This window comes from Sorex fumeus, unplaced genomic scaffold, assembly GCF_029834395.1.
Source record: "Sorex fumeus unplaced genomic scaffold, SorFum_2.1 ptg000037l, whole genome shotgun sequence".
In the NCBI taxonomy this organism is placed as follows: Eukaryota; Metazoa; Chordata; class Mammalia; order Eulipotyphla; family Soricidae; genus Sorex; species Sorex fumeus.
In genome coordinates this window covers 31,592,234-31,611,176 of record NW_026606094.1, presented here as the reverse complement: position 1 = coordinate 31,611,176, position 18,943 = coordinate 31,592,234, and the positions used below count along the sequence as shown (strand labels likewise).

The following is an 18,943-nucleotide window of genomic DNA, read 5'->3' as shown; positions in this document are numbered from 1 at the left end:
TCTAGAAGCATGGGAAAAAAAGGACACAAAACGTTTTGTAATCAGGATCTATGAATTTCCGTCTCTGTGTGACATTTAAAAATGACTGTTCTTCACAAAATGTAAATTAGTCTCTTCTTGAAAACTTAATTGGAATAAATGTTATCCACAGAACAGATATCTCTATAAAGTTTTAAGGAAACAAATCTGAGCAGAAAGGTATTTAGGAAAGTGATCTACCTAGTTTTGTTTTGTATAAAACAAACCTGAGGCACAAAGACGTAAATTAGTTTATTTGAAATTTCTTTTAGTTAGTCACAAATACAAATATCAGTCAATAATTTGCATGCAGCCACTCACTGCCACTGACAGGATAAAATTTAAAACTTCATGACAACAGTCTGTCCTATCTTGCCATGGAATGGGGTGTGCACTTAGAAACATAAACATCAGGGCTTGAAACACAGTATGGTGAGTAGGGAGCTTGCTTGCCTTGCATGTGGCCAATCTAAATTAAATCCCCAGTACCACATGGTCCCTGGCAGGATCCCTGAATGCAGAGCCAGAGCCAGGAGTAATCCCTAAGCAATACTGGATATGATTCAAAAGTTTTCTTTAAAAAAGAACGCTAAACATAAGTACACTGTAAGTGTGACATAGGGTAAAAGAGATATAGGACTCATTACAGAAGAAAATGCTGGAAATTTAGTCAGAAGGGATATAGTTGAGTAAAGCCTCTTGCCATTAACTCTTGTGGAGACAGAAAAAAAAATAAATGTCAATTGTTAGGCTATTATTTGTGAGAAGAAAAAAAAATTTGGACATAGGAAAATTAATAAATTTGCAAATTACTAAGTACTAAATGATAATGAGATGATTTAGAGAATGCTAAGTTCCAGTTCATTCAACCATGTGCTATGAAAACTCTGGGAGGAGATATGAAATGCTAATGTGCTGAGACATACAAGGTCTTATTTTCCCACCCAGAATACCTGGAAATTGTCCTTAAATGATTTTTTTTTAAAGAGGTATTTATGAGAATTTAGAAGACACTGCCCAGGATGAGGAAGAGAACTTAAGAGACAACTACCCAGAAAGAAGAATAGATTGCATGATTACTAGAAAATAATTAGACAAATATAATGAGAGAAATTAAGATTTAAATAAATGACATTAGAAAGTACTTCTAAATAGTAGTTCCTAATTACAAGGATAGAATAATACAAAAAAGAGCATGAAACCAGTGATCTCTTGAGTTCTGGAACACAGTAATAATCGACTGATGTCATGGGTACTATAAATATGGAAATTCTTATTCGGCACGAAAAATGGGAACTGCTTAAGTATTTATATGTATTTAGTCTACAACACACCCAGAGTATACATTTACTCCTACAAACCTAACACAGCTGTACTGTTTTCACTAAGGCTAGAATATCTTTAAGGAAATTCTAAGAACTTCAATGGAGTCATCTCTACAACTCATGGTGCCTATCTCAGACATTAAATAACTACTTTTGAGATACAAGCATTTATTTATTGTCTAAACATACAACATAATCAAACTAAAAATGAGTCAGGCAGGAGAATAAGAAGCAATGTAACTTTTACCCCGAAACACTACATAAAAGGACAAAACCTTAAGAAGGAAATAATCCATGTTTTATTTAGCTAGCACGAAGACAGCAAAAAATTTTAACAAAACTGAAGCAAAGGGCTGGAGAGAGAATACAGCTTCAGTGCACTGACTTGCATATGGCTGTTCACGTTCAATCCCTAGCATCACCTGGCTCTCCCAGCACCTCTATAAATAACCCCCAGGTGGAGAGCAGAGATAAACCACCTAGTACAACTAGGTATGGCTCAAAAGCTCCCAGAAAGAAATTAAATGGCAACAAACATGAGTTTCACTATGTCAAGAATATTTTGGGTACATCTGTTTTACAAATAGAACTTTTATGCTCATTTCTGATCATCAGTAATGGAGGGGAAAATATTATAGGTGCACAGTACATTTCAAATGAGTGTTAAACATCTACGGTCATGCCATCCTAAACACACCTGATCTTGTCAAACGAGTGTTAAGGAACTAGAGAGGGAATACATGGGTTAAGGCACCTCCTTTGCATGTGGATGACCCTAGTTCTATCCCCAACACCACCTATGATGTCCTGAATACTTTCAGGAGTGATTCCTGAGTACAAAGCCAGGAGTAAGCCTTGAGTACTGCTGGGCATGGCCTCTCCACCCCCCTGCAGCCCCCAGAAAAAAATAGTTAATATCAAATTGCAACATAAATAGTCTAATATTTTTAGAAGCAAAAATAATGTAAAAAGTAGATTGTACTATAAAAATACAATAAGCAGAATTTGAGGAACATTTGTATTAGTGGAAATGGTAAATAATGTGTAAATTCCAAAAGTCAAATATATAATGAAAACACCAAGTCTCTAAAAAGTAAGGAAGGATAAAATAAGGCCTGTAACAGAAAAAGCAAAACACAGAAAATGACAATATGCAAATTAAACACTTATAGTAAAATTGAAAATCAAATTGAAGATTTACTAATTAATCTTTTTTTTCTTAACGTGAGACAATTTATTTTGGACTCACAGAGATCCTAACAAAGGGCAGTCTCATAAACAACTGTTAGTAGCAAGGTAAACTGATATAATCTTTTTTAAAAAAATGCCTAGCAATCTGGAAAACTTTATGAATTACACGTGAAACAAACTAAGTATGGGGCATGAACCATACTTCTAGCAGTATTATTTGAAATGATGCAGTATCAAAGACATACTAATAGGTCTCTATATAAGGTTTTTCTAACTTCATATTACTTAAAATAATCTATAAATAAAGCATCACTCACAAATTGACTATACTCATTCTGAGAATTTGCAGATATTAGGCACAGAATTTGATTGTTCTATGGCATCTATAAGAATAATCTGCTTCCTCATGTTTAAGTAATACATAATCTGCTTTGCAACTATGCCAAATGTGAAGCAAACTACTGGTAGTTTGTTCAGTATCCCTCAAAATTTTTCATTCTTCAGTCACCCCTCATATTAAAATGCAATTCCAAGCAAAACACCAACAGGATTTCTGTATGTTTCAATAGGAATGAGGAGAAGTAAGTTTAATCTCAAATTTATGTGGAAGAACAAGGTATAACTACACTGAAAATTAGGTAAACAGTGTATAGTGATAGTTGTACCTTTTTATACTACTGATAAAATCAATCTTACAAAGAACAAGAAATATGATTAGCAAAATAATGACACCAATATAATAATTACAAACAACAATAGCAATAGCATTTATTTCGCATTCGTTATAACCATGAAACATTACAATTCACACTGATGTCACTATTCCTCAATGCTAGTCAGAATTATACATCTGTTTTAGAATGAAATGAAATTAGAGAGGGTTAGTAATTTAGTAAGTGAAAGTAATCTGAGAAAAGAATGAAAATTGTCAATAGGAAATACATGGTTGTTTTGAAACAATCTACTTACTGATAGGATTTTCAAGTCACAGAAGAAGAGGGTTTTTTTAATGTTTTAAATCAAGAATTGATCAAATAAATAGAATACACTTAAGACTCCCACCCAAGAGAAAATAACATTTACAGGTAAATTACATTGTAGAAAAATGAAAGTTATTTTTCTTTTGCTACACCAGCTTGGGCTCATGCTAACTCCTGGTTCTGTTCTCAGGATCACTTCAGGCAGGCTTGGGGGATCAGATGGGGCACTGGGAATTGAATCCAGGCCAGCCCTGTGCAAGGTAAATGCCCTAACCACTCTATTATCTTTCGACCCTCTAGAAAAGCAAAATATTTTTTAAAAATTCTAAATTGAAGACTGCCTTTCTAATAAGAGACAACAATCTAAACAGATTGCAAAAAATTATAAATAAATAAAAATAAAGTGGCAAGATTATCTTAAAAAGTGAAAAAATATAGTCAGAAATATTTTTAAAAATGCAAAGGTTGAATCCAACCTGGGACGCCACTTTCCCTGCACCCATGTTCCAGGCAATCTCTCAGACCCTAGGCCACCCACCCTCTCCGAGCATCTTCCTGTTTGTCCCCAACACCACGCCCGGTTATCTTCCTCTTCAAGGTCAGTGAATAAATGAACTTGGAACATCGTCTTCCCTGCGCCCACATCACAGGCATCCTCTAGGACACTAGGCCACCCATTCTCCCTGAGCACCATCCTGTTAGGTCCCCAACGCTGTGCCCAGTTTTCTCCCTCTCCCAGATCTGTACCCCACCACACACCAGTGTGGTACCCTTAGGGGACATGGCCTCTGCAAAAGTGGGCGTGGCTATTTTTGGGCCAACTGCTGCTCTCGAGGCCATAGTTATATTACCCATACCCAGCAATCTGGTGTCACATGTCTGTCTCCATACCACCACAACAACATGAAGAAACTGCAAATCCCCACAATGAGGAGAGGACGATGAATAGTCCAGAAGCCACAATAGGCATTACTCAGAAATGTGAGTTCTCCAATAAAGAATTCAGAGATGAAGTAATGAAGATGTTCAATGAACTCAAAGAAACGGTGGGACAGATATCCAATAAATTAAAGGAGAACATAAAAGAAACTATGGATCAGACAATTAAGAAAATACAGAAAGAAATGAGAGCAGAAATAGAAAAGCTATGCACAGAAGTGTCAAAGGATTTGGTAGATGAAATTAAAAAACTCAGTGTGTGCCCTCAACAGTAGAATGGCTACAGCTGAAGACAGAAGCAGTGAGCTGGAAGATGAGCTGCAGGAAGCCTACAGGCAAAAACAAACAATGGCAAGAGACCTCAAAATAGCTCTAGAGCGAATCAGAGTCCTAGGGGATGATTTCAAAAGGAACAACATTAGAATCACTGGAGTATCAGAAGGTCAGGGAATCAATCCCAGTGAAAAAGACACAATTAAAGAAATCATTGCTGAAAAGTTCCCAGAGCTGGAAAATGCAGGCATCCAGATTTAAAGAGCCTGAAGGGTGCCAGCTAAAAGAGACCCTAACAAAAACACTCCAAGACATATCATAGTTAGAATGATTGATGCCATGGATAGAGACAAAATACTGCAAGCAGCAAGGTCAGAGAAAGAAATCACATACAAAGGAGCACTTTTTAGATTCACAGCAGACCTATCAGAGGAAACCCTCCAAGCCCAAAGGCAATGGTGGGATATAGTAAAAAAACTCAATGAAATGAACCCTTCACCAAGAATGCTTTATTCGGCTAAACTGTCACTCAAATTGGAAGGAACTGTACACTATTTTGTGGATAAACAACAGCTCAGGAACATCATAGACTCAAAACCAAATCTAAAAGAAGGGCTAAAGGGGCTACTGTAAGACAAAATAAACCCCTATAAGCACAACAAACCCTTACAGAAAGATGACACAAAACCCCATGACAATAATATCTCTCAACGCCAATGGTCTAAATTCACCAATTAAGAGACACCGAGTGTCAAAATGGATTCAGAGACAGAACCCAACATTCTATTGCCTACAAGAAACACATCTGAACAGTCAGAACAAACGCAGACTCAAAGTCAAAGGATGGAAAAACAATCCTACAAGAAAGCAACCCCTCAAAAAAGCCGGGGTGGCCTTACTCGTATTGAGCAACATAGATTTCAGGTTGAAAAAGATAAGAAGGGACAGTCACTGTCACTGTCCTCCCATTGTTCATCGATTTGCTTGGGTGGACCCAGTAACATCTCCATTGTGAGACTTGTTACTATGTTTGGCATATTGAATACGTCAAGGGTAGCTTGCTAGGCTTTGCCATGAGGGCAAGATACTCTTGGTAGCTTGCTGGGCTCTCTGAGAGGGGTGGAGGAATCAAACATGGCTCAGCTGAGGCCATTTTTTATTAATCAAGGGATATGTACAGAAGGAAGAAATCATAATCCTAAATGTATGAGCACCCAATGAGGGACCAGTCAAATACCTAAAACAACTGCTAACAGACTCCAAGAAGGACATTGCGAGCAACACAATAGTAGTTGGAGACTTCAACACCACCTTAACACCTCTGGATAGATCAAGAAGATTAAAATTCAGCAAGGAAATAATGCCTCTGAAGGAAGAAAAAAAAGAGAGAGAGGGCTAACAAATCTATACAGTACTTTATATCTCCCAAAAAAAGAATACACATTCTTTACTAGTGTACATGGAACATTTTCCAGAATAGACCATGTTCCAGGCCACAAAGCATACCTCAACAGAATCAGGAAGATAGGCATTGTATCAACTATCTTTTCAGACCATGATGCACTGAAGATAGAAATTAATCATGTACTGAGGCAGAAAACCAAATCAAACACCTGGAAATTAAACAATTCAATGTTGAACAATGAGTGGGTCAGGAAAGAAATCAAGGAAGAAATCAAATGATACCTGGAAACAAATGAGAAGGAAGACACGAGCTACCAGAACCTGTGGGGCGCAGCTAAAGCCACGTTAAGGAGAACATTTATAGCTCTGTAAGCAATTTTCAGGAAGGGAGGAAGGGCCCACAAAAAAAAATTTATTTTACAGCTCCAGATCTTAGAAAAGGACCAACAAAAGGAGCCCAAACTGGGCAAAGGAAAGAGATAATAAAACTTAGAGCAGAAATCAACGAAAACCCAAAAAACAATCCAAAAGATCAATGAAACCCAGAGCTGGATCTTCAAGAAAATAAACAAAATTAATAAACAGTTAGCAAAACTCACAAAGAAAGAGAGAGAGAGAACTCTAATGAACCAAATCAGATATGAAAAGGGGGACATAACAATGGAAACCAAAGAAATTCAGAAGATCATCAGAGACTACTTTGAAAGTCTGTATGCCACAAAACAAGTGAACCTAGAAGAAATGAACAAATTCCTGGATTCCTATAATCTCCCAAAGTTGAACCAAGAAGATTTAAATACTTGAACAGACCTATTAATATCATGGAAATTGAAACTGTAATCAAAAGTCTTCCAAAAAACAAAAGCCCAGGTCCAGATGAATTCACTAGCAAATTTTTCCAAACATTTAAAGAGGACCTATTGCCAGTTCTTCTCAAGCTTTTCCAGGAAATTGTCACTGTCACTGTCCTCCCATTGCTCATCAATTTGCTTGAGTGGGCCCAATAACGTCTCCATTGTGACACTTGTTATTGTGTTTGGCATATCGAATACATCACGGGTAGCTTGCCAGGTTTTGCCGTGCGGGCGAGATACTCTCAGTAGCTTGCCGGGCTCTCTAAGAGGGGTGGAGGAATTAAACCTGGGTCGGCCGGGTCAGTCGTGTGCAAGGCAAATGCCCTACCCACTGTGCTATGGCTCCAGCCCTGCTATCGCTCCAGGAAATTGAAGAAACAGAAACTCTCCCAAACAGTTTTTATGAGGCTCATTCTCTCTAGTACCAAAAAGGAAATAAAGACACCACAAAAAAAGAAAACTACAGGTCGATATCCCTGATGAACATGGATGCGAAGATTCTCAACTAAATACTTGCAAATAGAATTCAACAACTCATCAAAAAAATCATACAACAAGACCAAATGGAATTCATCCCAGGGATGAAAGGATGATTTAACATTTGGAAATCAATCAACATAATCCATATATCAACAAAAGAAAATATAAAAACCATATGATCATATCAACAGATACAGAAAAAGCATTTGACAAGATCCAGCACCTGTTTATGATGAAAGCACTCACCAAAATGGGTATAGAAGGGACTTTCCTCAATATAGTTAAAACCATCTACCACAAGCTTATGGCAAGTATCATCCTCAATGGGGAAAAACTAAGAGCCTTCCCTCTAAGATGAGGGATGAGACAAAGATGCCCACTCTCTACACTGCAGTTCAATATAGTACTGGAAGTACTTGCAATAGTGGTTAGGCAAGAAAAAGATATTAAGGGCATTCAGGTAGGAAATGAAGAAATCAAGCTCTCACTATTCACAGATGATATAATACTAGAGAATCCTAAAACCTCTACAAAGAAACTCTTAGAAACAATAGATTTGTATAGTAAACTTGCAGGCTATAGAATCAATACCCAATAGTCTATGGCTTTCCTATACGCAAATAGTGAGAGAAGAAAGTGACATGAAAAAAGCAATCCCGCTCACAATCATGCCTCAGAAAATCAAGTATCTAGGAATCAGCTTAACTAAGGATGAAAAAGACCTGTACAAAGAAAACTAGAAAATGCTACCTCAGGAAATGAAAGAGGACATGAGGAAATGGAAAGATACACCCTGCTCACAGATCAGGAGAATTAACATTGTCAAAATGGCAATAGTTCCCAAAGCATTGTACAAATTCAATGTGATCCTTATAAGGATTCCCGTGACATTCTTCAAAGAAATGGAGCAAACACTCCTGAAATTTATATGGAACAATAAGCCCCCACGAATAGCTAAAGCAATTCTTGGGGAAAAAGAAAATGGGAGGAATCAACCTCCCTAACTTGAAACTCTACTACAAAGCAGTAATAATTAAAACAGCATGGTGCTGGAACAAAGGCACAGCTGTAGATCAATGGAACAGGGTTGAATATACTGACATCTCCCCCCAAGCATATGATCATCTAATCTTTGATAAGGGGGCAAGAAAAGTGAAGTGGAGCAAAGAAAGCCTCTTTAACAAATTGTGCTGGCAAAACTGGGCAGCTACATGAAAAAAAAAGTGGGCTCAGATCTCTGCCTAACACCATGTACAAAAGTAAGATCAAAATGGATTAAAGACCTCAACATCAGGCCAGAATCCATAAGGTACATTGAAGACAAGGTTGGCAAAACCCTCCACAACATTGAAGCTAATGGTATCTTCAAAGGTGACATGGCAAAGCAAGTGAAAACAGAGATAGACAAATGGGACTATCTTAAACTAAGAACCTTCTGCACCTCAAAAGAAACAGTGACCAAAATACAAAGATAGTCTACAGAATGGGAAAGGATATTCATACAATACCCATCCGATAAGGGGTTGATATCAAGTATATACAAAATACTGGTTAAACTCCACAAGAAGAAATCATCCTACCCCCACCAAAAAATAGGGTGACAAAATGAATAGAAACTTTCTCAAAGAAGAAATCCAAATGGCTAAAAGGCACATGAGAAAGTGTTCTACATCAGTAATCATTAGAGAGATGCAGATCAAAACAACAATGAGATATCATCTCACACCACAGAGACTGGCCCACATTCAAAAGAATAAAAGCAACCGGTGTTGGCACAGATATGGCGAGAAAGGGACTCTCCTTCACTGCTGGTGGGAATGTTGACTGTTTCAGCCCTTTTGGAAAACAGTATGGACAATTCTCAAAAAATTAGAAATTCAGCTCCCATTTGACCCAGCAATATGACTCCTGGGAATATATTCCGGAGAGGCAAAAAAGTATAGTCAAAATGACATTTGCACTTCTATCGTTCATTGCTGCACTGTTCACAATAGCCAGAATTTGGAAAAAAACCCCAAGTGCACAAGAACAGATAACTGGTTAAAGAAACTTTGGTACGTCTACACAATTGAATACTATGCAGTTGTTAGAAAAGATTAAGTTATGAAATTTACATACAAGTGGTTCTACATGGAAAGTATCATGCTAAGTGAAATGAGCCAGAAAGAGAGGGACAGACATAGAAAGACTGCACTCGTCTGGGGAATATAAAGTAACAGAATGGAGACGAACACCCAAGAATAGTTGAGATAAGTACCAGGAGATCTGGTCCATGGCTTGGTCCATGCAGGAGAAAAGGCAGCTCAGATAGAGAAGGGAATACCAAGTAAAGGATATTTGAAGGATTTGCTTGGGATGCGAGATGTGTTCTGAAAGTACACTATAGACCAAACACCACGGCCACTCAATTCCTCTATTGCAAACCACATCGCCCTAAAGGAAAGAGAGAGAAAAAGGGAATGCCCTGTCACAGAGGTGGGGCGGGGTGAGGGGGATGGGGCGGTGGGGGGTGGGAGGGCTACTGGGATCATTGGTGGTGGAGAATGGGCACTGGTTAAGGGATGGGTACTCAATATCATTGTGTAACTGAAACCCAAGCATGAAAGTTTGTAAGTCTACAACTGTACCTCATGGTGTTTCACTAATAAAGAGAAATGCAAAGGTTAATATTCCTAATATTTAATAGAATCTATGTGAAAAGGCCACCTTAATGAGAATTGAGCAAAAATACTAAAAGTTCAGAGAAAAAATACAAAAGATTCTCAATCTCACTAAACTTCAGAAAAAATAGAAATTTCAGTCATTTTATATTGTAAATTAAAATGCTGATAATATCTATGCTCTGAGAAAGTACATAGAAGGATTCATAAAAATTAAATAACTTTGTTTCAGGGCTCATATTTCCAGGAATTGATATGTTAGAAACAGAACTATATTTGGCCCTAGAACATATTGTATCTTCTTAATCACAGAATGCTGTTTCCATATTTTTATCTAGAAAGCTGTTATTTTAATAAAGACGCTAATGTCCCTTCTTCACATTCTCATCATATTCAACTAATTTAGTACAAGTCATTTAAAATGTTAAAGTTTGTACAGAAGCAAGTGAACCCAGAACATAAAATAAAAGGACCAAAATCAACATGAGAATACCTGTTTAACGCAATAGTAATAACAACCAAACAGAAACAATATTCGGTAGATAGAAAAGGAATAGCTACTAGGATATAAGTAGAGTAAGGAAAAGTGCATCATATTAGGACATGTGAAGCGAATATGAGTAAAATATATCCAAAGCATCTGCAAACAAATGGGGAAAAAAAGTCCCTACTGAGAGAACCATATTTCAGTCAACGTGGAAACTAAGACCAAGTCATATAAGTCGGTGGGAAGGGGGAGAGAAAACAGGACCTGAGGAAGACAGCTCGAGCATTGAGTACATGGCTAAGCCGGTGAGGCCCTCACTTAGATCCGGGGCACCAAAGGCCCTCACCTGTCCTCTTCCAGATGCCCCCCTATTCCCACTTGACATGGCGCTGATGGGCTCTAGCACTGTCTGGAATGTTCTCTACAATACAAATAATGATAATAATAATGAAAAGGAGGATATATAACAATAAGGCTAAAATTAGGAGACATCTTAATAAAAGCATTATAATAAGACATCATAAAAAGTTGCTTGTACTGGCCCTTCACTGCCATCTGAAATGAATACTATAAAGTCTTTCCATTATTCACATCCAAAAGCTAAATGCGAAACTAGATGTTTTGTGAAAAAGGATTAAAAAGTCAAAATTAGAATTGGTGCATAATACGATTTATGTCTTTCTTGTCTTCTTTTTTTAATCTAAGGATTGGTCCTGTCTGTGATAAGACTAAGAGATCAAAAAGCATTTTTAGATGACTGAGTGATGAATATGTTACAGACTGAATGAACAGTGCAGATGAGTCCAAAAAAATGATTAAGGGTCAAATCTAGTATCTAGACAAATATCTGAAGAATCATTATTTAAATGATCTTGAAATCTATGACAAATTTAAACACACTATGCTTTTTAATCTTTAAAAGAAAATCAAAGCAAATGACAATGTCCCAGAAATTTACTAAAATGATTAGAATTTATAAGGCAAACTAGGAGCTGGAGAGATTGTACAAAGGTCAAGTGGGTCCATAAAGCATCACCAGATGCATCCCTGGAATCCTCAGAGCCCCTCAAGTATGCAGCCCGCGAGTTCCCCTAGCACTGCTGGGGTGGCCAAGGCAATCCTGACATCACATCCTAAACAACACCACATCGTCGAGGCCATTTGTCCAAGAATCTAAGGTGGGATCTTCAGACTCCAGAACAGATGAAGGATGAAGTCTATCCTCCATTCCAAGTCCCCTCAAATAAATAACTGTAACACTGTCATCCTGTTGTTCATCGATTTACTCAAGCAGGTGCCCGTAAAGTTTCCATTTATCCCAGCCCTGAGATTTTAACAGCCTCTCCTTACTTGTCTTTCCCAACAGTATTGGAGGCTCTTTCAGGGCCAGGCGAATGAAATCCATTATTGTTACTATTTTGGGCATATCGAATACGAATATCAAATAAATAAACAAGATTTATTTTATAGATTTCCCCAGCACTGCTTTCATTTTGTTTTATTTTCTATCTACATGAATTAAGTCTCTGTTTTAAAAATCTACTGTAAACTAAAGAGATAGGACAGCAGGTAGGGCACTTGTCTTGCATATGGTCAACCCCAGTTCAATTCCCAGCACTCCATAGAACCTCCTGAGTTCCACCAGGAGTGATCCCTGAGCACAGAGCTAGGTACTGAGCACTGTTGGAGGTTGCCTCACACCCACTCAAAAAGAAAAAAATAAAAATATGTAGTCTATACTAAAAGTCTCCACAGTAATGGGAAGACTGCATGCAACACACACACACACACACACACACACACACACACACACACACACAAATTTGAATGCATAATAAAGAAATTCTAAAAAGTAGTGCTAGTATCACTGTCACTGTCACTGTCCTCCCGTTGTTCATGGATTTGCTCGAGTGGGCCCAGTAATGTCTCCATTGGAGACTTTGTTGTTACTGTGTCTGGCATATCGAATACGTCACGGGTAGCTTGCCAGGCTCTGCCGTGTGGGTGATATACTCTCGGTAGCTTGCTGGGCTCTCTGAGAGGGTCAGAGGAATCGAACTCGGGTCGGCCATGTTGGCTACATGCAAGGCAAACGCCCAGCCACTGTGCTATCGCTCCAGCCCAAGCCCGAGCCGCCGGTGGCCACGGAGGTGGTGATGTCGGTGCAGGTTGTGTCAGTCGTGGCTGCCGCCAAGGTGCCTGAGGTGGAGTGCTAGTATAGCAATCATCAACTCTTTTTTACAAATATTAAAAAATTTGCTAGAGAGTCAGTTACAGGTCTTGGGTTGGTCAGGTTTTAATATGCAAGAAAAGAATCAATGAAGAGTAAACTGTACACAAATAATAAAATTTGATCACATATGCAAGAAACGGGCTGGAGCGATAGCACAGCGGGTAGGGCGTTTGCCTTGCACGCAGCCAACATGGCCAACCCGAGTTCGATTCTTCCGCCCCTCTTGGAGAGCCCGGCAAGCTACCGAGAGTATCTCGCCCGCATGGCAGAGCCTGGCAAGCTCCCCGTGATGTGTTCGATATGCTAGACACAGTAACAACAAAATCTCCAATGGAGACGTTACTGGGCCCGCTCGAGCAAATCGATGATCAATGGGAGGGCCTTTATGCAAGAAACACGCTAAGTAAAAAGAGGGAAAAAGACGGTTCCAGATGGACTGAACAAGGAAGGGCTGCTCCCAATCAAACCCCAAACAAGTTATTGGGTCAAATACTGAAAAGCAAAGTAACATCACCTTGGTTACCACCAACTGTGACAATCTTTATATCACACAAATTTTGGGGTTCCAGTTCCTTTACTGATAAAATCCTGGAACCAGCTTATCTCCAAAGGGCTCTTGTAGTAGTAAGTGTTCCGAACAATATTTTCCTATGTCTAAGATACAAAAATTTTTACACTGCTTTCATTTTATGTGATTAGACTACAATGTATTCTAGTATGAACTCAAAGAACCATTTCAACATTTCAAATTAAAAAGGAAAAATAACTTTTTCTTTTCGAAGAGTACCAATGCAGGCTCTTAACTAAACTCAGGAGTAATTAGCAAAATGTATTAAGGAGATAAGAGTAGTACCAACTACCACTAATTGTACAGAAAATACTGAACTGATTACTCAGTTCTCCAAGTGAACTCATGGATAAGGATAGTACTCCGCAATAAAGGGCAAACTATAAGGCTGGAAAGATAGTACAGCACTTGCCTTGTATAAAGCTGACCCAGGTTCAATCCCTTGCACCAGATATGGTTCCAACCCCTTGCACCAAATATGGTTCCAGAAGCCCTTCCAGGAGTGAACCCTGAGCATAGAGCCAGGAAGAAGAAAGCCCTGAGAATAGTCATGTATGGCTTTTAAAAAAGTAATAATAATAATGGAAGAGTATATATTCTGCATATTCACATTACATTCACTTAGAAAGCCTGACTCACTTTACTCACTAAGCTCCTTTTGTCTAGTTCGAGTAAATGGTCGGTTTAAGAGAGATGTTTGATAAATCTGTGATGCATAGTGGGGTATTATTAAGCAACTTATTTTCATTACTCATCAGGCTTGCTTGTATGTGAGTTTAGTAACTTACCGCCCGAGCTGAGTCACCAAAGTCTATCTTCAATCTGCCCATGGCCCTAATGATAGCAATGATGGACTGGATAGTGTTGCTGTAGACCACCGCTTTGTACTGTTTACATTCTTCTTCCGAATATCCCGCTTCATGAATGATTCTAAGTAGACAAAAAGGATAAAAGAACAGTTATTACCTTTGGTGGAAGGATATACTTAAACGTCAGAAAACATGATTTTTAAATTGACTTACTTCATCTGCTTCACAATTGTGCTTTTCCCAGATTCACCAGCACCTGAAAAAAGCAAAATAAAAAAAAATAGGAATTATTTCACTTCATCACCATGTGTATCTGACTTTCAATAACACAAAAACAAACATTTATTTTCTTCTTTTTCATAGTAAATTTTAAAAACTAAAATGAGCTTTTATGGTTTCTAATTATATGGAAAAGGTTTAAAATATCTCATTTTTATTATTTCATAATATTCATATTCAGTATGCTCAACAGAAAAAATGCTTGCCATAGTTTATGTGTATTTCTAAAAAATATTAAAATTCTATTTTCAATAGCTTCACGTGAAAGTCCTATAAATCAGTTTTATTCAAGATTTTGCTGCTTCACACTGGAAAATGTTTTTTTCTAGCCAACTACCATGATTTTAACCTCTGCTTTTGTGATGTAGGTGGCAGTTGTGCCAAGAAACCACACAAGTTTTAATATATTCAATATGTCAATTTAGTTCTGCCTTATGCAATATATGCTCAACACTGGTTATTAAATACTTAAAACATACAGACAACAGTAACTCCCAATACTAGACAATATGATGGTGTGCAGGGCTAAAATACTTGTTCCCTCCTTCTGTATTTGCTCATCTTCCCTATAACCCAAATTATAAAGCCATTTTCAAAATTTCTCTTCCACTCTCTTTATACACAGTCTCCGCACAATTTGAATCCTAACCAGAAAGTTCTACTCATGAGATACCTTTTTTATAGTATCGTCATTTTTATTATAATATTTTACAAAGTAAAAACACCTAATGAAAAACATTAAGGATGTAAAGTAGGTACATTTTTTGTGTGTCCTCTTTTTTCTTTCTATTAATTTTTATTAGTGAAACACCATGAGGTACAGTTGTACACTTACAAATTTTTGTGCTTGGGTTTCAGTTATACAATGATCGAGTACCCATCCCTCCACCAGTGCCCATTCTCCACCACCAATGATGATCCGAGTATCCCTCCCACTCCCCCATCCCCCTCCCATCCCACCCCACCTCTGTGGCAGGGCATTTCCTTTTGTTCTTTCTCTCCTTTTGGGTGTTGTGGTTTGAAAAAGAGACATTGAGTGGCAATCATGTTCGGTCTATAGTCTACTTTCAGCATGCTTCTCCCATCCTGGGATTTCATGCTCTAATATTACTGATAAGTTTACAGTCCCAAGAAACTCTATTACTGATTACATGGACACGTTCCAAAAGTTTTTTTGTGCCAACATCCAGTTTACCGCCAGGTTGGTGAGCCTTAGTCAAAGATTAAACACCTCTCCTTAACCAGACTTTCACAACCTGCTCCTCATATGTATCTTGCTGTCTCTCACTTAGTAGATATTCCTATTTGAATTTTTAGTGGCTAACTTGTGTTATGCACTCAATCAATGAACCAGAAACCTTTAACTTAAGCTATTTTTTTTTATTGAGACAAGTAGTTGGCAAACTTCTTGGCTCTTTACCCTTTTCTCAAACACACACACACACACACACACACACACACACACACACACACACAACATCATCATCATCATAAGGATTTGAAAACAGGCCTAGTTAAATGGCTTATATGAAAATCTACTGTGGTGGGTGGAAGAGAAATTGCTTGTATTTTACTAATGATTTGATATTCAAGAAAATTTCCCTGCTGAATTAACAACGAGGGCATTCTTCATTTACAGACAGTCTCTGAATTCTTGAGGGCATCTGCCAATACAAACAATTCCCAAATAAGTAACGCATTATTTATTAGTCATCAACAGTATACTTGGCTCTGTGAAAAGTACAATTGTAGGAATTATGGCTCGCACATTTCTCTAAGTTGAGAGGTCCCAGGGTGTTTACAGTTTACATAGAGAGCTTTCATTAACGGTGTACTAGTGAAATAACTCAACAACTCAAAAGGCCCAGAAAATGGCTATCGTGATAAAACCAGTGAAGTCTCAGAACTATACAACGGGGAATTATCAGAAACAGTTCTTAGATAAACAGTCCCAAGACAAGATTTTTACAAGATGAACTACATGTACTCAGAACAGGATTTAGAAATCTTAGCCAGGAAAAGCAAAAGATTTCTAATATAAGGCATCTTAAAATTCTAATTTCCTTAAAATAATGGATGACCCAGGACATTCAGTTTTGTAGTAAGGGCCTGGCCCAAAAAAGCTCAGAATTCTATTTAACATTAGAGTGGAAATGACAGATTTCTTGATTTGATTTCTATTTAATTTCTGTGCTAGTCAACAAATACTCCTTGATGGACTGATTGGTTTTGATGCATAAGCATTGAAAAAAAATTCCAAAGCTTTGTAATATATAAATATATAATTAGTTTTCAATTTTGACTTTCATGCAGAGACTCGGAACAGGAAAATAACCAATGTCCTATAGATAAGGTCACGAAATTGGAAATATTAAAAAGAGTTAAAAAAGTTGTTCTCTACAAATCTCCTTTTGTAATCATTTCTGAGACTGCCAGAGGCAATCTTTTTGTTTTGTTTTAAAGAAGACAGAGGTAATGAAGGGATAGAAAAAGGGAGAAACAGGTTAAGTTTTCCTAGCAGTATTACTGAGTCAGGCAGCTATTTACTGCTTTTCACTAAATACAGATGAAAAAGATGGCAGGACTCATCCTTCAAAAAATCAATAAGGAATTTATGTATGCACATACAAACACGCACAAATCCAAGCCAGATCAAAGGCTGAGATCATGGGTTCCTCTGGGGTCACAAGGCTGGTGAAGGCGACAAAGAAGCTGGTTAACTAACAGTCCACAAACTATGCCATGAATGCAACTTTACGTAAAGTAGCGGGAAGGGAGAACTGTAACTGCTAAAGAGCAACAGCGGCATGCAGTGTGATCATGGGAGGTCAGCGGGTATAAAGCACACCCAGGAGGATCTCCCTACGGCTTCTCTAAAAGAAGGAAGTGGCTGGTGGAAAATTGCAACTGTGAAAGCAAATATTGAGCCCAGCAGGTGTACAAAGTGGAGCTCAGCATCAGATAACATGCCACACAGATGGTGGAAGGGCAAAGGAGCATCGCCACAGTAACAGAGTGGACCCATCTGCAGTGGGGACGCAGGTGTGCAGCAGTCTCCTCTCAGGATCCAGAAGGGAACTGCACCCAATTAGGACAAGGAAAGGTGGGGAGAGGGAAATGAAAGGCTAATCAAGATCTATGTAAAGTAACTTGTAGAGGGGGGGAAGGTGTCACAACTGCGATGCTCAAGGGTTACTTCTGGCTCTGCACTCAGAAATTACTCCTGGTGGTGCTGTAGGACGTCATATGGAATGTCAGGGATAGAACCTGGGTCAGCTGTTTGCAAGGCAAACGCCCTACCAGCTTTACTATCACTCCGGCCCCTGCAAAATTCTTGGCTACATTCAATTACTCAAGCAGATGATGTAACAGAGCACTATAAAGATCATTTAAAAAGTGTCTACTCTGATTTTGCTGAGGGACAGTTCAGAAAGTTTTAAGGTTGTCAATGTTGATAAATGACCTTTTGATCTGAAAACAAACTGCTGATTTTCACTTCCAAGAAAGTGCTATGTCCAGTTCCCTCCGCAGGGTTAACTGCCCAGCACCACAGACTGTTCAGTGACTAACACGGGGGATGAGCTGTTGTAATGAATTCTTGACACTACTACACTTAAGAAATGCTGATTTTTAAAATAGGGTTCACATACAAAAAAGCTTGGTCAAGTTGAGAGCCTCTGCTGACAGTACTTTGGAGTCTTCAAGGCCATACCCAGAAGCGGTTGCATGCTCTCTAGCTCAGGGAAGCAAACTCTAGGCCCAATACATGCTAGGAATGTGCTCAGCCACTTTGCCCAGTACATGCTAGGAGTGTGCTCAGCCACTTTCTGGCTCCAAGAAATCTTTTTTTTTTTTTTTTTTTTTTTGCTTTTTGTGTCACACGTGGCAATGCACAGGGGTTACTCCTGGTTCTGCACTCAGGAATCACTCCTGGCGGTGCTCAGGGGACCATATGGGATGTTGGGAATTGAACCCGGGTCAGTCACGTGCAAGGCAAACACGCCCTACTGTCTGTGTTATTGCTCCAGCCCCAAGAAATCTTAATTTTCATGCAAAATTGAACTATTCCAAAATTTCACATAAAACAAAACTAAATTATTATTTTGTTTAAATTGAAATAAAGCAAAGTTACAAACATTTAAAACTAGTGGTTTATCATACTATAATTAGAAAATAAAAAATAATACTAAGGGGCTTATTCTAAACCAAAACAAATAAAGAGGAACTAATGGCACATAGAGATTAAAAGCAAAAAAAAAGTGAGCATTCCTGTTGAAAATAAGGAAAAATTATTTACATTATCAATTTATAAAATAACAGTGAAAGTAGGATACTTTAAAAATATTTAAATCCCAAGTACAATTGCCCCTTGAACAATACGTTTTAACTGTGTGAGTTCACTTATGCATGGATACTCACTTGGCCACACCAGGCTTTCCTTTA

The 18,943-nt window shown here is 38.2% G+C and overlaps 1 protein-coding gene across 1 annotated transcript in view; it reads right to left on the bottom strand.

Moving 5' to 3' along the window:
* GNAI1 (G protein subunit alpha i1) overlaps positions 1-18,943 on the bottom strand; it is an 80,472-nt gene that overhangs the window by 19,993 nt on the left and 41,536 nt on the right. Inside the window, exons 2-3 of the mRNA XM_056118235.1 lie at positions 14,435-14,477; positions 14,201-14,342 (exon numbers count right to left, since the gene is read on the bottom strand). Coding sequence (XP_055974210.1) covers positions 14,201-14,342; positions 14,435-14,477 — 185 coding nt within the window. The remainder of the gene's footprint in view (positions 1-14,200; positions 14,343-14,434; positions 14,478-18,943) is intronic.